General features: G+C 45.7%; 1 protein-coding gene across 1 annotated transcript in view; it reads left to right on the top strand.

Annotated features, from left to right (window-relative positions):
* The window catches only part of LOC139536519 (mitogen-activated protein kinase 14A-like), a 53,452-nt gene that overhangs the window by 9,721 nt on the left and 17,409 nt on the right, over positions 1-26,322 (top strand). Inside the window, exons 2-6 of the mRNA XM_071337080.1 lie at positions 12,890-13,019; positions 16,728-16,786; positions 22,245-22,356; positions 22,457-22,486; positions 22,943-22,990. Of these exons, the coding sequence (XP_071193181.1) occupies positions 12,890-13,019; positions 16,728-16,786; positions 22,245-22,356; positions 22,457-22,486; positions 22,943-22,990 (379 nt within the window). The remainder of the gene's footprint in view (positions 1-12,889; positions 13,020-16,727; positions 16,787-22,244; positions 22,357-22,456; positions 22,487-22,942; positions 22,991-26,322) is intronic.

The raw sequence follows: 26,322 nt of genomic DNA, 5'->3' as shown, positions 1-26,322 counted from the left end.
CATCAAAAGCTGCACTGAAATCTAACAATACAGCTCCAACTATCATCTGATTATCAATTTATTTTAGCCAATCATCAGTCATCTAAGTCAATTCTCTCCATCAGTTTACTAAGAACAGTCAGCTTTTCTGATTGAGCGGCTGTTAGAGCCAGCAAAGGGTGCTTTACTATTTTTAGGTAGTGGAATTACTTTCGCTTCCTTCCGCTCCTATGGACACACAGGACATATGGACACATTTTTTCCCATTTATTTATATATATATATATATATTTTTTGTCACAATTTTTCAATTGACAATATGTCAACCAATCAGCTGAGCAGCCTGACTTGTTTGCCACTTTGCTCTTTTTTTCTTCATCCTTTGAACCATGCAATTTTTAAATTCATCATCGGGGGGCTCTAACAGTTCTCAGTGAGTTTTTTAGCAGCTGCATTTTTGTCGAACATTTTGTCAAGAATAATTTTCCAAATACTTAAAGTGCTGCATTGTTGGTCTGAATAATGTGGAAGGGCACATCTCCACATGGCAACAGGGTGGACATAGTGCTTTTGGTGTTAGGGAATCTCTCTGCTGCTCTGGCTGCCACTTGCCGCGTTGCAGGAGCTACACACCCTCTCGTTGCCATCAAATCAATATAACCTGTGTGAGTTATAATATGTTTAGTAGGTCTGTTTTAGGCTAGTGCTGTTTATTAATACTGGTATTTTAGTACCGTATTGTACTAAATACCTGTTTTTATGCACGGACCGGTTTGGGTTTTTACTTTACCTTGTATAACGGTATTTCAATTTACATTTACATTTAAGTCATTTAGCAGACGCTCTTATCCAGAGCGACTTACAAATTGGTGCATTCACCTTATGATATCCAGTGGAACAACCACTTTACAATAGTGCATCTAACTCTTTTAAGGGGGGGGGGGTTAGAAGGATTACTTTATCCTATCCTAGGTATTCCTTAAAGAGGTGGGGTTTCAGGTGTCTCCGGAAGGTGGTGATTGACTCCGCTGACCTGGCGTCGTGAGGGAGTTTGTTCCACCATTGGGGTGCCAGAGCAGCGAACAGTTTTGACTGGGCTGAGCGGGAACTGTACTTCCTCAGAGGTAGGGAGGCGAGCAGGCCAGAGGTGGATGAACGCAGTGCCCTTGTTTGGGTGTAGGGCCTGATCAGAGCCTGAAGGTACGGAGGTGCCGTTCCCCTCACAGCTCCGTAGGCAAGCACCATGGTCTTGTAGCGGATGCGAGCTTCAACTGGAAGCCAGTGGAGAGAGCGGAGGAGCGGGGTGACGTGAGAGAACTTGGGAAAGTTGAACACCAGACGGGCTGCGGCGTTCTGGATGAGTTGTAGGGGTTTAATGGCACAGGCAGGGAGCCCAGCCAACAGCGAGTTGCAGTAATCCAGACGGGAGATGACAAGTGCCTGGATTAGGACCTGCGCCGCTTCCTGCGTGAGGCAGGGTCGTACTCTGCGAATGTTGTAGAGCATGAACCTACAGGAACGGGTCACCGCCTTGATGTTAGTTGAGAACGACAGGGTGTTGTCCAGGATCACGCCAAGGTTCTTAGCACTCTGGGAGGAGGACACAATGGAGTTGTCAACCGTGATGGCGAGATCATGGAACGGGCAGTCCTTCCCCGGGAGGAAGAGCAGCTCCGTCTTGCCGAGGTTCAGCTTGAGGTGGTGATCCGTCATCCACACTGATATGTCTGCCAGACATGCAGAGATGCGATTCACCACCTGGTTATCAGAGGGGGGAAAGGAGAAGATTAATTGTGTGTCGTCTGCATAGCAATGATAGGAGAGACCATGTGAGGATATGACAGAGCCAAGTGACTTGGTGTATAGCGAGAATAGGAGAGGGCCTAGAACAGAGCCCTGGGGGACACCAGTGGTGAGAGCACGTGGTGCGGAGACAGATTCTCGCCACGCCACCTGGTAGGAGCGACCTGTCAGGTAGGACGCAATCCAAGCGTGGGCCGCGCCGGAGATGCCCAGCTCGGAGAGGGTGGAGAGGAGGATCTGATGGTTCACAGTATCAAAGGCAGCCGATAGGTCTAGAAGGATGAGAGCAGAGGAGAGAGAGTTAGCTTTAGCAGTGCGGAGCGCCTCCGTGACACAGAGAAGAGCAGTCTCAGTTGAATGACTAGTCTTGAAACCTGACTGATTTGGATCAAGAAGGTCATTCTGAGAGAGATAGCAGGAGAGCTGGCCAAGGACGGCACGTTCAAGAGTTTTGGAGAGAAAAGAAAGAAGGGATACTGGTCTGTAGTTGTTGACATCGGAGGGATCGAGTGTAGGTTTTTTCAGAAGGGGTGCAACTCTCGCTCTCTTGAAGACGGAAGGGACGTAGCCAGCGGTCAAGGATGAGTTGATGAGCGAGGTGAGGTAAGGGAGAAGGTCTCCGGAAATGGTCTGGAGAAGAGAGGAGGGGATAGGGTCAAGCGGGCAGGTTGTTGGGCGGCCGGCCGTCACAAGACGCGAGATTTCATCTGGAGAGAGAGGGGAGAAAGAGGTCAAAGCACAGGGTAGGGCAGTGTGAGCAGAACCAGCGGTGTCGTTTGACTTAGCAAACGAGGATCGGATGTCGTCGACCTTCTTTTCAAAATGGTTGACGAAGTCATCAGCAGAGAGGGAGGAGGGGGGAGGAGGGGGAGGAGGATTCAGGAGGGAGGAGAAGGTGGCAAAGAGCTTCCTAGGGTTAGAGGCAGATGCTTGGAATTTAGAGTGGTAGAAATTGGCTTTAGCAGCAGAGACAGAAGAGGAGAATGTAGAGAGGAGGGAGTGAAAGGATGCCAGGTCCGCAGGGAGGCGAGTTTTCCTCCATTTCCGCTCGGCTGCCCGGAGCCCTGTTCTGTGAGCTCGCAATGAGTCGTCGAGCCACGGAGCAGGAGGGGAGGACCGAGCCGGCCTGGAGGATAGGGGACATAGAGAGTCAAAGGATGCAGAAAGGGAGGAGAGGAGGGTTGAGGAGGCAGAATCAGGAGATAGGTTGGAGAAGGTTTGAGCAGAGGGAAGAGATGATAGGATGGAAGAGGAGAGAGTAGCGGGGGAGAGAGAGCGAAGGTTGGGACGGCGCGATACCATCCGAGTAGGGGCAGTGTGGGAAGTGTTGGATGAGAGCGAGAGGGAAAAGGATACAAGGTAGTGGTCGGAGACTTGGAGGGGAGTTGCAATGAGATTAGTGGAAGAACAGCATCTAGTAAAGATGAGGTCAAGCGTATTGCCTGCCTTGTGAGTAGGGGGGGAAGGTGAGAGGGTGAGGTCAAAAGAGGAGAGGAGTGGAAAGAAGAAGGCAGAGAGGAATGAGTCAAAGGTAGACGTGGGGAGGTTAAAGTCACCCAGAACTGTGAGAGGTGAGCCATCCTCAGGAAAGGAACTTATCAGGGCGTCAAGCTCATTGATGAACTCTCCAAGGGAACCTGGAGGGCGATAAATGATAAGGATGTTAAGCTTGAAAGGGCTGGTAACTGTGACAGCATGGAATTCAAAGGAGGCGATAGACAGATGGGTCAGGGGAGAAAGAGAGAATGTCCACTTGGGAGAGATGAGGATCCCAGTGCCACCACCCCGCTGACCAGAAGCTCTCGGGGTGTGCGAGAACACGTGGGCAGACGAGGAGAGAGCAGTAGGAGTAGCAGTGTTATCAGTGGTAATCCATGTTTCCGTCAGTGCCAAGAAGTCGAGGGACTGGAGGGAAGCATAGGCTGAGATGAACTCTGCCTTGTTGGCCGCAGATCGGCAGTTCCAGAGGCTGCCTGAGACCTGGAACTCCACGTGGGTCGTGCGCGCTGGGACCACCAGGTTAGAGTAGCAGCGGCCACGCGGTGTGAAGCGTTTGTATGGTCTGTGCAGAGAGGAGAGAACAGGGATAGACAGACACATAGTTGACAGGCTACAGAAGAGGCTACGCTAATGCAAAGGAGATTGGAATGACAAGTGGACTACACGTCTCGAATGTTCAGAAAGTTAAGCTTACGTTGCAAAAAATCTTATTGACTAAAATGATATAGTACTGCTGGCTGGTGAAATAGGCTAGCTAGCAGTGGCTGCGTTGTTGACTTTGTTTGAAAGTGTAGCTGGCTAGGTAACCTCTAACTGGCTAGGTAACCTCGACAATTACTCTAGACTACACAATTATCTTGGATACAAAGACGGCTATGTAGCCAGCTAAGATCAAACAAATCAAACTGTTGTACTGTAATGAAATGAAATGTAATACTACCTGTAATACTACCTGTGGAGCAAAGCGGAATGCAACTACTCGCTCCAAACCAAACCGGAAGTGCGTATCGTAGAGGGAGAGGCAATAGAAGTGTTGTTTCTTGTATTATTGTCTTTTGTGTCTTTAGAGGACTGCTTCACCTTAATGTCCCCTTTCCCTTTTCTTCTGTCCTTATTTTGTCCCACTTTGTCCCTTCTTTGTCCCTTCTTCTCTTCTGCCAACTAGACACTCCTTGTTAGCTAGCTAGCTTCTTTCAGGAATGTCCCTAGCAACTGCCTAGCAACAGGTAAACAACTTAGCTAGCTAAGAAAACGGTATAATTTTATGAAAAATTGTTACTTTTTCAAAAGCCTTTCTTCTTTGTTTGCTGCTTGTTTGGTCTCCTATTCAGTTTGCAGTTTTCTTTTGATTTTTTTTCGATGTACTTTACTCTAAAAAAACATTTAAATTTCAATATTTGTAGGAGCTCATCTTTTCAGCTGCTGCTGCTTAATTTGGAACTCCGGAATCAATGTTTGATTTGTTAAATATGTTAAACCACTCCGCCGTGTGTAATGTCAGTGTTTATGCTCCTTGACTCGTCTCGCCTTCCACACACAAGGAAAGCAGTTTTTCTGCTCTACCAGGAGTCACAACCACTTGCAATCTTCATGGTCAATTCTGAAGATGCAACAAGGTGTTGGTAACACTGATGCTGCTTTCCATTTTGCTTCTTAATATAAATCCACAAGAGTTCTATAATTACACTATTAGTTTTTGTATCTTACTGTCTGCAAAGAGCTAGTTTGTCTTTTCTTAGTAAGTTGTGGCTAAAATAAATTGTGTTAGCCGTTAATGCTAATCGCTAGTTAGCTAGCTAAATGTACTTAGTCAGAGCAAACATACTTAGCAAAAAAAAGAAACGTCCCTTTTTCAGGACCCCAAAGATAATTCGTAAAAATTCAAATAACTTCACAGATCTTCATTGTAAAGGGTTTAAGCACTGTTTCCCATGCTTGTTCAATGAACCATAAACAGCAGCATACCACCCTGCATACCACTGCTGGCTTGCTTCTGAAGCTAAGCAGGGTTGGTCCTGGTCAGTCCCTGGATGGGAGACCAGATGCTGCTGGAAGTGGTGTTGGAGGGCCAGTAGGAGGCACTCTTTCCTCTGGTCTAAACAAAGATCCCAATGCCCCAGGGCAGTGATTGGGGACACTGCTCTGTGTAGGGTGCCGTCTTTCGGATGGGACGTTAAACGGGTGTCCTGACTCTCTGAGGTCATTAAAGATCCCATGGCACTTATCGTAAGAGTAGGGGTGTTAACCCCGGTGTCCTGGCTAAATTCCCAATCTGGCTTCAACCATCACGGTCACCTAATAATCCCCAGTTTACAATTGGCTCATTCATCCCCCTCCTCTCCCCTGTAACTATTCCCCAGGTCGTTGCTGCAAATGAGAACGTGTTCTCAGTCAACTTACCTGGTAAAATAACGGATAAATAAAAAATAAATAAAAAAATAAACAATGAATGCACATGCACATGTGGAACGGTCGTTAAGACACAAACAGCTTACAGACGGTAAGCAATTAAGGTCACAGTTATGAAAACTAAGGACACTACAGAGGCCTTTCTACTGACTCTGAAAAACACCAAAAGAAAGATGCCCAGGGTCACTGCGCATCTGCGTGAACGTGCCTTAGGCATGCTGCAAGGAGGCATGAGGACTGCAGATGTGGCCAGGGCAATAAATTGCAATGTCCGTACTGTGAGACGCCTAAGACAGCGCTACAGGGAGACTGGACGGACAGCTGATTGTCCTCGCAGTGGCAGACCACATGTAACAACACCTGCACAGGATTGGTACAGCGGGACAGGTACAGGATGGCAACAACAACTGCCCAAGTTACACCAGGAATGAACAATCCCTCCATTAGTGCTCAGACTGTCCGCACTAGGCTGAGAGAGGCTGGACTGAGGGCTTGTAGGCCTGTTGTAAGGCAGGTCCTCACCAGACATCACTGACAACAATGTCGCCTATGGGCACAAACCCACCATCGCTGGACCAGACAGGACTGGCAAAAAGTGCTCTTCACTGACGAGTCACGGTTTTGTCTCACCAGGGGTGATGGTCGGCTTCGCGTTTATCGTCGAAGAAATGAGCGTTACACCGAGGCCTGTACTCTGGAGCGGGATCGATTTGGAGGTGGAGGGTCCGTCATGGTCTGGGGTGGTGTGTCACAGCATCATCAGACTGAGCTTGTTGCCATTGCAGGCAATCTCAATGCTGTGCGTTACAGGGAAGACATCCTCCTCCCTCATGTGGTACCCTTCCTGCAGGCTCATCCTGACATGACCCTCCAGCATGACAATGCCACCAGCCATACTGCTCGTTCTGTGCGTGATTTCCTGCAAGACCGGAATGTCAGTGTTCTGCCATGGCCAGTGAAGAGCCCGGATCTCAATCCCATTGAGCAAGTCTGGGACCTGTTGAATCAGAGGGTGAGGGCTAGGGCCATTCCCCCCAGAAATGTCCAGGAACTTGCAGGTGCCTTGGTGGAAGAGTGGGGTAACATCTCACAGCAAGAACTGGAAAATCTGGTGCAGTCCATGAGGAGGAGATGCACTGCAGTACTTAATGCAGCTGGTGGACACACCTGATACTAACTGTTTTTGATTTTGACCCCCCCTTTGTTCAGGGACACATTATTACATTTCTGTTAGTCACACGTCTGTGGAACTTGTTCAGTTTATGCCTCAGTTGTTGAATCTTATGTTCATACCAATATTTACACATGTTAAGTTTGCTGAGTTTAGCTAGCAAATACAGCCTGACACCAGTTCTGATGTAGGCCTAGATCAGCATGTTGTTTGTGCAATGGTATATTCTAAATCGGGGAACAATAGGTGAGCATTAATATTTTAGCTTCATCAAAGCTAGCTATATCAAGTAAAAAAATGAGAGAAATATTGTGATATGATATTTTGGTCATATTGCTGAGTCCTACTTTAGGCTACATGGTATATGTAATTTGTCGGGAAATGTCATAGCAGTCACTGCAGCAATAGGCTATGTCTCTGATGAATATCAGATTTGTGTGTGTGTGTGGGCGTGTGACTCAGATGGGGCTAGGCAGAGAAGGGCAGGGCATGTTCAACACCTACTGCTCTCCATGTTCTTTGTTCTGTATCAGGGTGTGGACATGGCATGTGCTGCTGAGGAATCACTGTAGCATGGATGTGTCACTGTGCGTGCGTATCATACACATCCTCCCCTTAGCTCCATACAGACAGTAACATGGGTGAATCCTAAGTCATGCATTGCTGTCAATGGGAGACTAGTTATATGACTTAAAGGACAACTCCACCACTTATAACATTTGGGTTGTTATTATGAAGTATTTAGTGTCCTACAGAGTTTGTGTAATTTTATGATTTCATGTCTATTGACTGTTTAGTGATTTGCAAAACTGCAAATTGCTTCTCTGTTGCGTCTCTGTTGCGTTTTCTGTTGCGTTTTCAAGTAGAGTTAGATGCACTATTGTAAAGTGGTTGTTCCACTGGACATCATAAGGTGAATGCACCAACTTGTAAGTCGCTCTGGATAAGAGCGTCTGCTAAATGACTTAAATGTAAATGTAAAACTGATATCACATTTGCATAAATATTCAGACCCTTTACTCAGTACTTTGTTGAAGCACCTTTGGCAGCAATTACTGCCTCAACTGTTTTTGGGTATGACACTAAAAGCTTGGCACACCTGTATTTGGGGAGTTTCTCACATTCTTCCCTGCAGATCCTCTCAAGCTCTGTCAGGTTGGATGGGGAGCGTTGCTGCACATCTATTTTCAGGTCTCTCCAGAGATGTTTGATCGGGTTCAAGTCCGGGCTCTGGCTGGGCCACTCAAGGACATTGAGACTTGTCCCGAAGCCACGCTAGCGTTGTTTTGGCTATGTGCTTAGGGTTTTTGTCCTTTTGGAAGGTGAACTTTCGCGCCAGTCTGAGGTTCTGAGCGCGCTGGAACAGGTTTTCATCATGGACCTCCCTGTACTTTGCTCTGTTCATCTTTCCCTCGATCCTGACTAGTCTCCCAGCCCCTGCTGCTGAAAAACATCCCCACAGTGTGATACTGCCACCACCATGCTTCACCGTAGGGATGGTGCCAGGTTTCCTCCAGACATGATGCTTCCCATTCAGGCCAAAGAGTTCAATCTTGGTTTCATCAGACCAGAGAGTCTCTTGTTTCTCATGGTCTGAGAGTCTTTAGATGCCTTTTGGCAAACTGCAAGCAGTCTTTTACTGAGGAGTGGCTTCCGTCTGGCCACTCTACAATAAGCCTGATTGGTGGAGTTCTGCAGAGATGGTTGTCTTTCTGGAATGTTCCCCCATCTCCACAGAGGAACACTGGAACGCTATCAGAGAGACCACCGGGTTCTTGGTCAGCTCCCTGACCCCATAATGTCAAAGTGAAATTATGTTTTTCAACATTTTTACAAGTTTCCCATAAGGATCTATACGCTCTGCCCATTCACAAAAGGTGAACATTTTGAAAGGGTGACTACTTATAAGCAGTGTAATTCCATACATATACAGTTGACAATAATGTTTTTTTAAATGAATTTTTGCGTTCCAACCGGAGCATTCCTTCATGTCTGTAGAAGTTATGGAACGCAAGGCGATATCATGAGGAAAGCACGTGACCAGGAACTGGCATTCTGCCAGACCACTGACTCATTCCCCTCCCATCCGGCCCCACAACACAGCATAAGCTTCATTCCACGTTCTACAGACTGTTGACATCTAGTGGAAGGCGTAGGAAGTGCAAACAGATCCATATCTTACAGGGAATTGAATCGGCGATGAGTTGAACATTGACCAGTCTCAGAATTCTCACTTCCTGTTTGGATTTTGTCTCCGGTTTTTGCCTGCCATATGAGTTCTGTTATACTCACAGACATCATTTAAACAGTTTTAGAAACTTCCGCGTGTTTTATATCCAATAGTAATAATAATATGCATATATTAGCATCTGGGACAGAGTAGGAGGCAGTTCACTATGGGCACGCAATTCATCCAAAAGTGAAAATGCTGCCCCGTATCATAAAGAAGTTTTTAACATGATTTTTAAATGACTACCTCATCTATGTACCCCACACATACAGATAATTGTAAGGTCCCCCAGTCGAGCAGTGAATTTTAAACACAGACCAGGGAGGTTCTCCTATGGTTCACAAAAAGGGCACATATTGGTTCATGGGTAAAAAAAAAAGCAGACATTGACTATCCCTTTGAGCATTTTTTTATTTTACCTTTATTTAACCAGGTAGGCCAGTTGAGAACAAGTTCTCATTTACACCTGCGACCTGGCCAAGATTAAAGAAAAACAGTGCGACAAAAACAACACAGAGTTACACATGGGATAAACAAACATACAGTCAATAATACGATAGAAAAATCTATATACAGTGTGTGCAAATGTAGTAAGATTCGGGAGGTAAGGCAATAAATTGGTCATAGTGGCAAAATAATTACAATTTAGCAATAAACACTGGAGTGATAGATGTGCAGAAGATGAATGTGCAAGTAGAGATACTAGGGTGCAAAGGAACAAAAAAAACAATATGAGACGATGCAGTTGGGTGGGCTATTTACAGATGGGCTATGTACAGCTGCAGCGATCGGTTAGCTGCTCAGATAGCTGATGTTTAAAGTTAGTGAGGGAAATATAAGTCTCCAGCTTCAGTGATTTTTGCAATTCGTTCCAGTCATTGGCAGCAGAGAACTGGAAGGAAAGGCGGCCAAAGGGGGTGTTGGCTTTGGGCATGACCAGTGAAATATAGCTGATGGAGCGCGTGCTACAGGTGGGTGTTGCTATGGTGACCAGTGAGCTGAGATAAGGCAGGGCTTTACCTAGCAAAGACTTATAGATGACCTGAAGCCAGTGGGTTTGGCGACAAATATATAGCGAGGGCCAGCCAACGAGAGCATACAGGTCGCAGTGGTGGGTGGTATATGGGGCTTTGTTGACAAAACAAATGGCACTGTGATAGACTGCATCCAGTTTGCTGAGTAGAGTGTTGGAGGCTATTTTGTAAATGACATCGCCGAAGTCGAGGATCGGTAGGATAGTCAGTTTTACGAGGGTATATTTGGCAGCGTGAGTGAAGGAGGCTTTGTTGCAAAATAGGAAGCCGATTCTAGATTTAATTTTGGATTGGAGATGCTTAATGTAAGTCTGGAAGGAGAGTTTACAGTCTAACCAGACACCTAGGTATTTGTAGTTGTCCACATATTCTAAGTCCAGAACCGTCCAGAGTAGTGATGCTAGTCGGGCGGGCGGGGGCGGGCAGCGATCGGTTGAAGAACATGCATTTAGTATTTTACTAGCATTTTAAGAGCAGTTGGAGACCACGGAAGGAGAAGTGACCGCATGGTGATGTCATTTATTCTACACTTTGGATGGTGTATCAATACACCCAGTCACCACAAAGATACAGGCACCCTTCCTAACTCAGTTGCCAGAGAGGAAGGACACCACTGAAGGATTTCACCATGAGGCCAATGGTGTCTTTAAAACAGTTACAGAGTTTAATGGCTGTGATAGGTGATAACCTGAGGATGGATCAACAACTTTGTAGTTACTCCACAATACTAACCTAAATGAGTGAAAAGAAGGAAGCATGTACAGAATAAGAATGTTCCAAAACATGCATCCTGTTTGCAATAAGGCACTAAAGTAGTACTGCAAAAAATGTGGAGTATAACAAAACAAAAAAATCTCCAAATACAAAGCAATTTGTTTGGGGCGAATTCAACACATCACTGAGTACCTCTCTATATATTTTTAAGAATGGTGGTGGCTGCATCATGTTATGGGTTTGTCATAGACAGCCATTTTCAAGTCTCTCAATAGATTTTCAACAAAATTTAAGTCCAGACTGTAACTAGGCCACTCAGGAACATTCAATGTCATCTTGGTAAGCAACTCCAGTATATATTTGGCGTAGTGTTGTAGGTTAAAGTCCTATTGAAAGGTGAATTTGTCTCCCAGTGTCTTTTGAAAAGGATTAGACTACCAGGTTTTCCTATAGGATGTTGCCTTTGCTTCGCTCCACTCATTTTCTATTTATCCCAAAAAAAATCCTTATATCAAATGTATTTATAAAACCCTTTTTACATCAGCTGATATCTCAAAGTGCTGTCCAGAAACCCAGCATAAAACCCCAAACAGCAAGCAATGCAGGTGTAGAAGCACAGTGGCTAGGAAAAACTCCCTAGAAATGCCAGAACCTAGGAAGAAACCTAGAGAGGAACCAGGCTATGAGGGGTGGCCAGTCCTCTTCTGGCTGTGCCGGGTGGAGATTATAACAGAACATGGTCAAGATGTTCAAATGTTCATAGATGACCAGCAGGGTCAAATAATAATAATCACAGTGGTTGTCGAGGGTGCAACAGGTCAGCACCTCCTTAACATGGGTTTGTCATAAAATGCAAACAATAATGCAAAATATCCTTATTTCAAAGCTGAGTGTCAGCAAAAACCATAGTCATTGCCAAAACTTCACTTCGTCTCCCTTGCATCAGTCACGTCTCTCTGTCCGTGTGTGTGAATGACATCATTAGGGCTGAGACAGGGTGCACTTAAAAAAAAAAGAGATTGCTTCTTCTATGCAAATGTTGTTGATCAGTACAATAAAATAAGTCTCAAATGGAAAGGAAACAGATTTGTTTTTCGTCTGTAGCCCCATGAAATCAGCCTAAACAAGCTCCATACACATCTATCCATGCACACACTCCTATTGAATAGGCATTCACGTCACCAATAGAGACTTACCATTTTAAGTAAATTATAACCGTTATGTTTTTATGTAGATTGGTTTGAACAAAGTCAAATTGGTTGTATAATTGATTCATTCATGCATATAAGGGTGTCTCAGAAAAAATTGACATCAAACATTTCAAATGTAGTGATATATTGATCTCAAAGGATCTGTCTGGATCAAGTGCCATTTTGACTGTGACTTTGGCTAATACGCCGTCTTTTTTGTTTGTTGCTGTGGTAACGTTTAGGTGTCGCGATGGTACCGAGTATCGCGATACTAAGCCTGGTATCGGTAGCGAAGTCGAATGATGCGCCGCGTCATTCGTGGGGGATGACGTGTACTGTCGCCTTGCTTTAGATTTGCCCTAACTGTGATGTGTTACATGCGGCAGGAAGGGAGGGCTACTGCATTGATACGGAGTACTGCAAAATGCCCAAGGCTACAACAATCATGATGTTTAATAAAACACCTTTGTCTACAGCGCCTCTCCAGGTCCCAAGGACCACTTCACACAATATTACATTTTAATAATTGTTTATTTAAATTTCTGGTTGAAAGTAGCATACAATCGAAATAAGAGGAATATAGTTTTGAATTATTGCTGTAACATCTTACTGTGATAACAGGAATGTCATGTTATATCAGTAATATTATACAAGTGATATGAATGTTATAATTACCAAGGTGTAAGGTATCTCTTGGTGTGTGTGTGTGTGTGTGTGTGTGTGTGTGTGTGTGTGTGTGTGTGTGTGTGTGTGTGTGTGTGTGTGTGTGTGTGTGTGTGTGTGTGTGTGTGTGTGTGTGTGTGTGTGTGTGTGTGTGTGTGTGTGTGTGTGTGTGTGTGTGCTCTTTGACACTGCGCAGCTCGTCGTACGACGTGAAGTCGGGGCTGAAGATCGCGGTGAAGAAGCTGTCGAGGCCGTTCCAGTCCATCATGCACGCTAAGAGGACCTACAGAGAACTACGACTCCTCAAACACATGAAACACGAGAACGTGAGTTAACCCCGTCCACACACACACACACATCTCCCGGAGCATGTGAGTTAACCTTTCCTTGACCTTTTACTGGTCTACCAGTCCAACTTTGCAAAAGTTACCGGTATTTTTCACAAGTCCCAGTTTGAGCCTAGAGGATTCCCTCCCTGCTTATTCAAGTTCCAATAATCCTCCAACCGGGATTTCTGAAAAATCTGCTGTGTGTGTACGCGCTCATGCATGTGTCTGTCGCCGCCATCTGCCTCCACTCTGGGGAAAGCTGACCTGACCTCAGAGTGAGAGTTACTGACTGCGGGTACTGTATCTGTGCGTTATGAAAGGCTATTGATTGCTATCTCTTAATCTAAAGAGCAGATGGAGGAGCCGTGTCTGTTTTTGTGTGTGCACATGAGTGTGTGTGTGTGAAGGGAGTAGAGTGGACGAAGTATGTGTTTTATATGATCCTCCAGCTCCTGTTGTAACCGTACACTGGGAGCTTCTCTCTGAGTGATCAACAGGTCAGTGTCACATAGAACAGGTCAGTGTCACATCCATAGAACGACATTCACTTGAGCCGACAAAGGCCCCTGGCCTTTATTAGGACTAGAAATGTCAAAGTGGCATTGACTAAATACAGTAGAATAGATTACAGTAGATACTTCTGTACTCATCTCATATATATGTACAAATTATTAAAGTGACTCGTGTTCCATTATTTAAAGTTGCCAGTGATTCCATGTCTGTGTATATACGGCAACAGCCTCTAAGGTGCAGGGTTGTGTAGCTGGGTGGTACCCGGCTAGTGATGGCTATTTAACATTATGGCCTTGAGATAGAAGCTGTTTTTCAGTCTCTCGGTCCCAGCTTTGATGCACCTGTACTGACTTCGCCTTCTGGATGATAGCGGGGTGAACAGGTGGTGGCTCGGGTGGTTGATGACCTTGATGATCTTTTCGGCCTTCCTGTGACATCGGGTGCTGGGTAACCTGAAGGGCAGGCAGTGTGTCCCCGGTGATGCGTTGGGCAGACCGCACCACCCTCATGAGAGCCCTGCGGTTGCGGCCGGTGCTGTTGCCGTACTGGCGGTGATACTGCCCGACAGGATGCTCTCAATTGTGCATCTGTAAAAGTTTGAGGGTCATAGGGGCCAAGCTGAATTTCTGCAGCCTCCTGAGCTTGAAGAGGTACTGATGCGCCTTCTTCGCCACATTGTCTGTGTGGGTGGACCATTTCAGATTGTCAGTGATGTGTACGCCAAGGAACTTGAAGCTTTCCACCTTCTCTACTGTGGTCCCGTCGATGTGGACAGGAGCGTTCTCCCTCTGCTGTTTCCTGAAGTCCATGTTCAGCTCCTTAGTTTTGTTGACGTTGAGAGGTTATTTTCCTGGCCGCACTCTGCCAGGGCCCTCACTTCCTCCCTGGAGGCTGTCTCGTCATTGTTGGTAATCAGGCCTACTACTGTTGTGTCGTCTGCAAATGTGATGATTGAGTTGGAGGCATGTGTGGCCACGCAGTCATGGGTGAACAGGGAGTACAGGAGGGGGATGAGCACGCACCCTTGTGGGGCCCCTGTGTTAAGGATCAGCAAAGTGAAGGGGTTGTTTCCTACCTTCACCACTTGGGGGAGGCCCGTCAGGAAGTCCAGGACCTAGTTGCACAGGGCGGAGTTCAGACCCAGGGCCCTGAGCTTAATGATGAGCTTGGAGAGTACAGTACTATGGTGTTGAATGCTGAGCTATAGTCAATAAACAGCATTCTGACGTAGGTATTCCTCTTGTCCAGATGGTATAGGGCAGTGTGCAGTGCGAAAAAAGCAGAAAGCAAATTGAAGTGGGTGTCGGGTAAGATCTTTAACTAGCCTCTCAAAGCACTTCATGATGACAGAAGTGAGTGCTACGGGGCGATCGTCATTTAGTTCAGTTGGCCACCCACCAGTGTTCCTTGACTTAAGTGGAAATGTTAGACTATTCTAGTCGTTCTACTTCTATGGTCACATCCCCTCTCTAACGTTGAGTCACCTATAGGAGAGCTAAGTTGTAGGAAGTGAAGAAGCCCCTCACTGATTTCACACTCACGGTGGTATGGTGCTGAAAACCCAACACTTCACCCTTACAACCACTGGTTACATCCGATATTATGCTTGTGGGGCGAAGGGAAGTTAACTCTGCATAAACCAATGGTGTAAACAACACTGCAGCAAATTTCTTCCTTCAGGGGTGTGGGGTTTCACTGAATGATTCAGTGGTGGCGAGGCTGAGCACACTAGGTCAACTGCTGTGTGTCGTGGTCAAGTTGAAGATGATAGGAGGTTTGACCCAGAGTCTAACTTAAGAGGTACCATGCTGCTGCACCGAAAGCAAATACCACCAAGCTGTGGTTGTGTGTGGCAAATGGCAATAAATGAATCTTAATCTGACAATGCCGACGGTGGTGATTGTGGACAAGGTCTTTTCAAAATCAAAAATTTTATCTCTCTGTGACTTTAGGTAACTCTCAACTGCAGGCAACAGCAGGATACACCTGCCACAGAGAGTGTGTGGGTTTGTGTTGTTAAAACTTCTCTTTTGAGTTCAGGTAACAGTTAGCGCTTAGCAGGTAAGGGAACAGTAGAGGAGATACATGTGTCAGTTTGATCACAGCTCTTGAGTCTTGACCCACTTCTCTGTTCTTCTCTGAGTGAATTTCCCCGCTGTTGCCTGGTTACACTGCAGGCTGTGGTTTTTGGAAAGCCTGAGTCAGCCAATCACTTTTTGTTTTGGCTAGAGTCCACCAATCGCAGAGGGCTCTGCCCTGTGTGGACGGTGTCGAGTCGTGTTGTTACGACACCCACCCACATCAGTCAGTTTCTCTAGAGGGGGGCACACTGGGTCTGGCACCGGTGTCCGCTTCCTCCCTCTGTCCGCTCTCCTCAACTCCTCTCTAGCCACCCACACAGTGCCTGCATGCTAGCTCTTCTTTCTCTATGCCTCTTTCCCTCTCGTTCACTCTCCCTCTCGGTCACGCCGGCTCTCGTTCTCTCTCCCTATCGTTCACTCTCCCTCTCTCTCCTTTCCCCTCTCATTCCCTTGTTCTCTCTCCCTCTGGCTCTCTCTTTCTGTCTATTGTATTCTGCATGATTTCCTGTAAAGTTCAGTCATCACTTTCTCCTGTGTTAACAGCAACACAAGACACACACACACACACACACACACACACACACACACACACACACACACACAAACTATGAGTGCATTAGCCTGTGTCACAGAGCCCTGACTGTCACTGTGTACTGTCTGTCCTGTGTTGAGAGCAGAACAGTGGTGCAGGCTCTGTTCCAAAGCTTTAGAACGACCTGCCATGACTGCATCCAAAAATCCATCAACTTTGTTTGATGAAACGTGATGTTGTTGGTTGTCAAAGCGACCTTTTATCTGATGGCTGTTTAACACAGTGAAAGACCATGTCAAGGGCAACGGGCGGCAGCACAGTCTCACACTACGAAGGCTCTACTTTTCTTTGCACAAAGACAAATGCATAAACCATTCTCCTCTGTGTGTGCGCTTTGCACATTTGCCTCAATCACCCCGAGGGATTTTAGCAGTTGGAAGAAGACCACATGTTGTGGCGTCTGTTATTGTTTTGTCTGTAGCGTGAGCTTTTTCTGTAGCATGAGTTATGTTTGCAATGTGAGTTGTGTCTGTTGTATTTAGAATGTTGTCTAACCTTTGACCTCCTCTTTCCTGTCAGGTGATCGGCCTGTTGGATGTGTTTACGCCCGCTACCAGCCTAGAGGAGTTCAACGATGTGTGAGTAACATCTTTCTTGTTCTCTCTCTTGCTCGCCATTTCTAAACCCCCCTCGCTCTGGCATTTCAAATAGCTGTTGTATAGGAGTTCAAGTTGCCTAGCAGAACACATGCAAATGTATATGTTATAGGGATGGGGGGGGACGATACGGTAGGCTTGGGCGGTTCCAGATTGTTGTACTGTCCATCTCTCATACTGGGATTTGTGGTATTACCAGCATAGCACACAAGTGGGCACTAAAAACACAATAAAAGCCCATTGGGCCTCCGTTACCAGAATGCTAACAAAATTGGCACAAACTAATAACGAAATCACATAGACGCTGTTAGCTAAATGCTAACGAGCGAAAAACGAACAAACTAATTGCGAAGACGGACAAATCCAGCTCCATAAAGTCATACAAGCATAGCTACAAGCGAAAGTGAACGAGATAAATTATGCAAGTGAACAAAGTTGTGACGCATGCTTTTTCTGAAGGAAGTGCAGCATGTGTACATGGAGAAGAACTGAGGAGGGGGGGGGGGGGAAACGCTAGTAGGAAACGCAGGGGGGAAAATGACTCATCCAGAGCTCTTTGTCTTCTGGCAGGAAGCCGTTATCAGATATCTGATGGCAAACATTTAGTTGTGAATTGCGTACAAGTGTAACTTTATCACCTCATGTGCGCCACACAGAGAGACTCTCCAATAGATATAGAACGCTATGGACTCAGCAGCTCGCTTTCTCCCGTTGTGCTATTTTACAAACAAACACAGTGACTGGCTCAACTGTTTTGGGGATCTACAGTAAGCTTAATAATTTAAAGTAATGTGACCGGTGAAATGAAGAACGCAGTCTGCTTTATCTCCTTAAGGTATTGCACAAGTTGACTGCAAGGTAATAACTTAAGTAGCTACAAATATTCAAATGTATTGAAAAACTTTGGACTGTATTGAAAAACTATCCCGTGGCTTTTTCCAAATACCCCCGGTATACGGTTTATACAGTATACCACCCAAGCTAACAGTAGAGTATTGCGATGTTATTTTTGACGATTTTATGTCGATACTGTGGGCTCCATAATAACAAACTTAACGCAATGGTACATCTAAGCGCTGGTGGCAGTGCCATAGGTTCGGGGGTGTGTCAAATATTTTTGCTATTTTCACAACCGGAATTATGGGCACAGATGCTGGCGGTGGCGTGAAAGAGCTGCGTTTTGATGAATAAACAAGTTGTGGATGTGTCGAGGCTTAAAACTGGCCAATCAGAACGTGCTCCATGGCTAAATATGTGGTTGCTTCAAGTTGTGTATTTACAGTATTTTAAGAATTGCGTTGTCATCAACTCCAATTAGAATGTTAGTCCATTGTAGCCTAATTTGTTAAATAACCTACAGAAACAAAAGAACAAAATGTATGTAAGCCTATCCCATCTTTGCTAAATCCACATTGTAAGATGTCTAATTGCATGACTTCAATATGGAAATATATTGTTAAACATAGCATTCGCTGTGATCTAGAGGCTAGGCCTACTGTACAGTGCGTTCGGAAAGTATTCAGACCCCTTGACTTTTTCCACATTTTGTTACAGGCTTATTCTAAAATGGATTAAATAAACAATCGTCAGCAATCTACACACAATACCCCATAATGACAAAGCAAAAACAGTTTTGGGGAAATTTTGCAAGTTATTTAAAATAAAAAGCTGAAATAGCACATTTACATAAGTATTTAGACCCTTTACTCAGTACTTTGTTGGAGCACCTTTGGCAGCAATTACAGCTTAGTCTTCTTGGGTATGACTCTACAAGCTTGGCACACCTGTATTTAGGGAGTTTCTCCCATTCTTCTCTGCAGATTTTCTCAAGCTCTGTCAGGTTGGATGTGGAGTGTCACTGTACAGCTATTTTCAGGTCTCTCCAGAGATGTTTGATTGGATTCAATTCCGTGCACTGGCTGGGCCACTCAAGGACATTGAGACTTGTCCCGAAGCCACGCTTGCGTTTTCTTGGCTGTGTGCTTAGGGTTGTTGTCCTGTTGGAAGGTAAACCTTCGCCCCGGTCTGAGGTCCTGAGCGCTATGGAGCAGGTTTTTGTCAAGGATATCTTTGCACTTTGCTCCATTCATCTTTCCCTCCATCCTGACTATTCTCTCAGTCCCTGCCGCTGAAAAACATCCCCACAGCATGATGCTTCACCGTAGGGATGGTGCCAGGTTTCTTCCAGGCGTGACGCTTGGCATTCAGGCCAAGTTTCATCAGACCAGACAATCTTGTTTCTCATGGTCAGAGTCTTTAGGTGCCTTTTGGGAAAAGTCCAAGCTGGCTGTCATGTGCCTTTTACTGAGGAGTGGCTTCCGTCTGGCAACTCTACCATAAAGGCCTGATTTGTGGAGTGCTGCAGATATAGTTGTCCTTCTGGAATGTTCTCCCATCTCCACAGAGGAACACTGGAGCTCTATCAGAGAGACCATCGGGTTCTTGGTCAGCTCCCTGACACCAAGGCCCTTCTACCCCGATTGCTCAGCCCTAGGAAGAGTCATGGTGTTTAAGAATGATGGAGGCAACGGTGTTCTTGGGAACCGTTCGATGCTGTTTTGGTGTCCTTCCCCAGATTTATGCCTCGACACAATCATGTCCGTAGAGCTCCGAGAAAATTCCTTCGACCTCATGGCTTGGTTTTTGCTCTGACATGCACTGTCAACTGTGGGACCTTATATAGAGAGGTGTGTGCCTTTCCAAATCATGTCCAATCATTTGAATTTACCACAGGTGGACTCCAATCAAGTTGTAGAAACATCTCAAGGAGGATCAACTGGAACAGGATCTACCTTAGCTCAAGTTTCCTAGCCAAGGGTCTGAATACTAATGTAAATAAGGTATCTGTTTTTAATTTTGACTACATTTGCGGAAAAGTCTAAAGAACCCGTTTTCGCTTTGTCATTATGGGCTGTTGTGTGTAGATTGAGGAGGAAAAATATCAACGTAATCCATGTTAGAATAAGGCTGCAACGTAACAACATGTGGAATAAGTAAAAGGGTCTGAATACTTTCCGAATTCACTTGAAATTGCATTATGTCTTTAATGTCTGAGCCATGGATATGCCGAACGTTGTGAGTAAGCCAGATTAAATGCACTATTGATGAGGCTTAAAATGAGAGTTAATAATTTGAATCAAATTCGAATCATATTTTAAATTGTCTTTGTTTAATACAGTTACAGGCACCATAATTGCTCCCCGTGGGCGTATAATATTATGACTATTGAGGCTTTTACGCACATCAAAAATAAATAAATAATGGGAGCTGGCTAAAATAATGATAAAAAGGGGACTCACTTTTTTGCTGCTCCCAAACTTGATCTTTCACTAAAGCTTTGGTGATTTAATAGTTATTTCAAAGCACTCTCACGAGCCAAACCCTTTATTGTAAGTCTGCTATTTGGCATGACAAAAAAAAACAGCCTTCATTTCTCGCTTTTCGTTTCATTTGATAAAATAAAAACAATTGTTTTTAAAATGACAACAATATTTCTAAATAGGATAGAGTCAGAAGCATGACATCTTAAATAACATCTCTTGTTCCGTGGCACTGTGTGCACACACAGTCCTAAATGTCACAACATTTGCACGTCTATACAATTGACAGGAGAGTAGTAATTTGTGTCGTTCCGAGGCACATTCTCAAAGAACAATTGGCTATCGATATGGCATTATAGGAGGACTGAATATTTTGGAGGAGCGCATCTTTGGTAATCGAACGAGGGGCGCTCTGAAAATGGGGATGGATTGCCTACTTGAACAAACGAAATAAAGTATGCAGGTATGTGAATCGTGAATCATGAAACGTCAAATATTTCAGGGCACACTCAGTAGGCCATTTTTAAAATCTGTTTACTCATAGGCTACTTGGCTAATGTATGGCCAGGATAAAATGACGCACATATGCAAAGCTGCTAAACCTGCCTTGATTAGGGGGATATGCTTGGTTTTAATAAAATTAAACAAAATGGGGCCAATCGTTTTTAAATACGAGATTCCATGGGCACTGTATGTCACGGCTGGATAGGTTGCACTTCCGCTCTTAAAATCCATGCCATTACCAGATACGTTACCTGCTTTTGATGGGTCTTAAAACTTCCATTTAGCACAGTATGAAATTGCCACTTTTGCACTTTTTTTAATAAGGACACACATCAAATCTTGCCACCCCTCCCACCTCAGTGCAAGTGAGCTGATATTGGACAGGTAAATTGCAGAACCTAGTGTAAGGGGTGAAAATGCCAGTGCGCCAGTTTTTACATCGCAAAATCGCAAACTAAGGTGCATTCAACACTTGCACCTATTTATAGAGCCCTGTGACTCTAAGTGTCGATTTGTAAAACATTGTATTTTCGACTTTTTTTTGTTAGCTAGCGCTAGTCTGCTGTACCTGCGCCAAAACTCTGTTATTTTTCATCCTATAGCTTGTTCTATAGGATGTTCCAATATGTTTGGAACATCAAATCACAATAAAATGCAGTATCGAATCGCAATACATATAGAATCGCAATATATCTATGCATAAGAATCGTGATAATATCGTATTGTGAGGTCCCTGGCAAATCCCAGCCGTATTATATTTAAACAAACCTATTTCTGCAGGTCTTTATTTCATGTGTTTGGTCGTGTGATTTGTCTCACTGAGACACATGCAGGTTTACCACTGCACACATTATTCCTTATTTCCATGGTAACAAGCATTCCACTGTCTCTGTGGCTTCCAGTATGAATGTGTGTAGAATACAGAGGTACTAACCTTCATTTCTCATTGGGCTAGGATAGGATCTCTCTCTCACTTACTCACTCACTCACTCTCACACTCACTACCATTGAAAAGTTTGGGGTCACTTAAAAATGCCCTTGTTTATAAAAGAAAGCATTTTTTTCCCATTAAAATAACACAATTGATCAAAAAATACAGTGTAGACATTGTTAATGTTGTAAATGACTATTGTAGCTGGAAACGTCAGATTTTGAATGGAATATCTACAGAGGCCCATTATCAGCAACCGCCACTCCTGTGTTCCAATGCCATGTTGTTAGCTATTCCAAGTTTATCATTTTAAAAGGCAGCTGAAAACTGTTATTCTGATTTAAAGAAGCAATAAAACTTGCCTTCTTTAGACTAGTTGAGTATCATCATTTGTGGGTTCGATTACAGGCTCAAAATGGCCAGAAACAAAGAATATTCCTCGTGAATGTGAGATATATATAACTATCCCTGGTTCACCCTACATGAGCTGTAAAGCACTTAGCGGTGTTTACTGCTTGTAATTTGTAGTACTGGTAGAGGAGACATCTCTCTCTACACCAATTGTGTTTCCCCTAGGATTATTTTCAGCAGCGGTGTGGGGTTGTGGGTGGCCAATGGTTTTTAAAGCACATTTCCTGCAATTCTACAAATTTTGCCATTACTTTCTTGGGGTTGTGATTGTCAGGTACCTGGTGACCCACCTGATGGGGGCGGACCTCAACAATATCGTCAAGTGTCAGAAACTGACGGACGACCACGTTCAGTTCCTCATATACCAGATCCTCCGGGGTCTCAAGGTAGGCGTGTGTCTGTGTTTGGGCCTGTGTGTGTGTGTGTGTGTGTGTGTGTTTTCATAGGTATGCAGTTGTAAATAGTTGTCTGTTTTTGTTTTTGCAGTATATCCATTCAGCAGACATCATCCACAGAGTAAGTTACATCAAACTTACAGTACCAGTCAAAAGTTTGGACACACCTACTCATTCAAGTTTTTCAAAATGGTATTTACTATTTTCTACATTGTAGAATAAGAGTGTGCAAAGATGTCATCAAGGCAAGGGGTGGCTACTTTGAAGAATCTCAAATCTCAAATACATTTTGATTTGTTTAACACTTTGTTGGTTACTCCATGATTCCATATGTGTTATTTCATAGTTTCGATGTCTTCACTATTATTCTACGTTGTAGAAAATAATAAAAAAGAGAAAAAAAACAAAGAAAAACCCTTGAATGAGTAGGTGTGTCCAAACTTTTGATTGGTACTGTACGTCGATCTTTACGTCAAGATGCTTGCAGTTGGCGGAGGGTGAAAACAGGAATACCTGACAGTGTTAGTGGATACTCAATACCTGCCTTTATTCTCCCCTCTCTCCTTCCCCTCCACAGGATCTGAAGCCCAGTAACTTGGCAGTGAATGAGGACTGTGAGCTCAAGGTGAGGAAAGTTTTTCGACCCATTATACCAGTCTGCCTAACTAAAAGGGATAGTTCAACTACCCTGAACTGCTTCTCCTCTCCAGCTAGGAAGAGATTTTATTTTATACAGTATTTAACACGACAGTCACCAACATGAAACGTACAGTATAACTCGATCAATTACAGTTGTTAGATATTTCGTTCAGACTGGTGAAAATGCACGCCTGAAGTGGTGGGCTGCTCATGAAGTTGCTACTTGCAAAATGCTACAGTCCGCCCACTGTATTTAGTTATTTTCTGCCTATGCATTGTTCTATCGAAGGCCAAACCCACCATTTGTGTGCGTGGCCAAAGGGCTTTATTATTACATTTACATTTAAGTCATTTAGCAGACGCTCTTATCCAGAGCGACTTACAAATTGGTGCATTCACCTTATGATATCCAGTGGAACAACCACTTTACAATAGTGCATCTAACTCTTTTAAGGGGGGGGGGGTTAGAAGGATTACTTTATCCTATCCTAGGTATTCCTTAAAGAGGTGGGGTTTCAGGTGTCTCCGGAAGGTGGTGATTGACTCCGCTGACCTGGCGTCGTGAGGGAGTTTGTTCCACCATTGGGGTGCCAGAGCAGCGAACAGTTTTGACTGGGCTGAGCGGGAACTGTACTTCCTCAGAGGTAGGGAGGCGAGCAGGCCAGAGGTGGATGAACGCAGTGCCCTTGTTTGGGTGTAGGGCCTGATCAGAGCCTGAAGGTACGGAGGTGCCGTTCCCCTCACAGCTCCGTAGGCAAGCACCATGGTCTTGTAACGGATGCGAGCTTCAACTGGAAGCCAGTGGAGAGAGCGGAGGAGCGGGGTGACGTGAGAGAACTTGGGAAAGTTGAACACCAGACGGGCTGCGGCGTTCTGGATGAGTTGTAGGGGTTTAATGGCACAGGCAGGGAGCCCAGCCAACAGCGAGTTGCAGTAATCCAGACGGGAGATGACAAGTGCCTGGATTAGGACCTGCGCCGCTTCCTGCGTGAGGCAGGGTCGTACTCTGCGAATGTTGTAGAGCATGAACCTACAGGAACGGGTCACCGCCTTGATGTTAGTTGAGAATGACAGGGTGTTGTCCAGGATCACGCCAAGGTTCTTAGCACTCTGGGAGGAGGACACAATGGAGTTGTCAACCGTGATGGCGAGATCATGGAACGGGCAGTCCTTCCCCGGGAGGAAGAGCAGCTCCGTCTTGCCGAGGTTCAGCTTGAGGTGGTGATCCGTCATCCACACTGATATGTCTGCCAGACATGCAGAGATGCGATTCACCACCTGGTTATCAGAGGGGGGAAAGGAGAAGATTAATTGTGTGTCGTCTGCATAGCAATGATAGGAGAGACCATGTGAGGATATGACAGAGCCAAGTGACTTGGTGTATAGCGAGAATAGGAGAGGGCCTAGAACAGAGCCCTGGGGGACACCAGTGGTGAGAGCACGTGGTGCGGAGACAGATTCTCGCCACGCCACCTGGTAGGAGCGACCTGTCAGGTAGGACGCAATCCAAGCGTGGGCCGCGCCGGAGATGCCCAGCTCGGAGAGGGTGGAGAGGAGGATCTGATGGTTCACAGTATCAAAGGCAGCCGATAGGTCTAGAAGGATGAGAGCAGAGGAGAGAGAGTTAGCTTTAGCAGTGCGGAGCGCCTCCGTGACACAGAGAAGAGCAGTCTCAGTTGAATGACTAGTCTTGAAACCTGACTGATTTGGATCAAGAAGGTCATTCTGAGAGAGATAGCAGGAGAGCTGGCCAAGGACGGCACGTTCAAGAGTTTTGGAGAGAAAAGAAAGAAGGGATACTGGTCTGTAGTTGTTGACATCGGAGGGATCGAGTGTAGGTTTTTTCAGAAGGGGTGCAACTCTCGCTCTCTTGAAGACGGAAGGGACGTAGCCAGCGGTCAAGGATGAGTTGATGAGCGAGGTGAGGTAAGGGAGAAGGTCTCCGGAAATGGTCTGGAGAAGAGAGGAGGGGATAGGGTCAAGCGGGCAGGTTGTTGGGCGGCCGGCCATCACAAGACGCGAGATTTCATCTGGAGAGAGAGGGGAGAAAGAGGTCAAAGCACAGGGTAGGGCAGTGTGAGCAGAACCAGCGGTGTCGTTTGACTTAGCAAACGAGGATCGGATGTCGTCGACCTTCTTTTCAAAATGGTTGACGAAGTCATCAGCAGAGAGGGAGGAGGGGGGAGGAGGGGGAGGAGGATTCAGGAGGGAGGAGAAGGTGGCAAAGAGCTTCCTAGGGTTAGAGGCAGATGCTTGGAATTTAGAGTGGTAGAAATTGGCTTTAGCAGCAGAGACAGAAGAGGAGAATGTAGAGAGGAGGGAGTGAAAGGATGCCAGGTCCGCAGGGAGGCGAGTTTTCCTCCATTTCCGCTCGGCTGCCCGGAGCCCTGTTCTGTGAGCTCGCAATGAGTCGTCGAGCCACGGAGCAGGAGGGGAGGACCGAGCCGGCCTGGAGGATAGGGGACATAGAGAGTCAAAGGATGCAGAAAGGGAGGAGAGGAGGGTTGAGGAGGCAGAATCAGGAGATAGGTTGGAAAAGGTTTGAGCAGAGGGAAGAGATGATAGGATGGAAGAGGAGAGAGTAGCGGGGGAGAGAGAGCGAAGGTTGGGACGGCGCGATACCATCCGAGTAGGGGCAGTGTGGGAAGTGTTGGATGAGAGCGAGAGGGAAAAGGATACAAGGTAGTGGTCGGAGACTTGGAGGGGAGTTGCAATGAGATTAGTGGAAGAACAGCATCTAGTAAAGATGAGGTCAAGCGTATTGCCTGCCTTGTGAGTAGGGGGGGAAGGTGAGAGGGTGAGGTCAAAAGAGGAGAGGAGTGGAAAGAAGGAGGCAGAGAGGAATGAGTCAAAGGTAGACGTGGGGAGGTTAAAGTCACCCAGAACTGTGAGAGGTGAGCCATCCTCAGGAAAGGAACTTATCAGGGCGTCAAGCTCATTGATGAACTCTCCAAGGGAACCTGGAGGGCGATAAATGATAAGGATGTTAAGCTTGAAAGGGCTGGTAACTGTGACAGCATGGAATTCAAAGGAGGCGATAGACAGATGGGTCAGGGGAGAAAGAGAGAATGTCCACTTGGGAGAGATGAGGATCCCAGTGCCACCACCCCGCTGACCAGAAGCTCTCGGGGTGTGCGAGAACACGTGGGCAGACGAGGAGAGAGCAGTAGGAGTAGCAGTGTTATCAGTGGTAATCCATGTTTCCGTCAGTGCCAAGAAGTCGAGGGACTGGAGGGAAGCATAGGCTGAGATGAACTCTGCCTTGTTGGCCGCAGATCGGCAGTTCCAGAGGCTGCCTGAGACCTGGAACTCCACGTG

The sequence above is a fragment of the Salvelinus alpinus genome, chromosome 12 (assembly GCF_045679555.1).
Source record: "Salvelinus alpinus chromosome 12, SLU_Salpinus.1, whole genome shotgun sequence".
NCBI lineage: Eukaryota > Metazoa > Chordata > Actinopteri > Salmoniformes > Salmonidae > Salvelinus > Salvelinus alpinus.
Note: the sequence above shows the minus strand (reverse complement) of the source record. Positions and strands in the feature narration are given on the sequence as shown.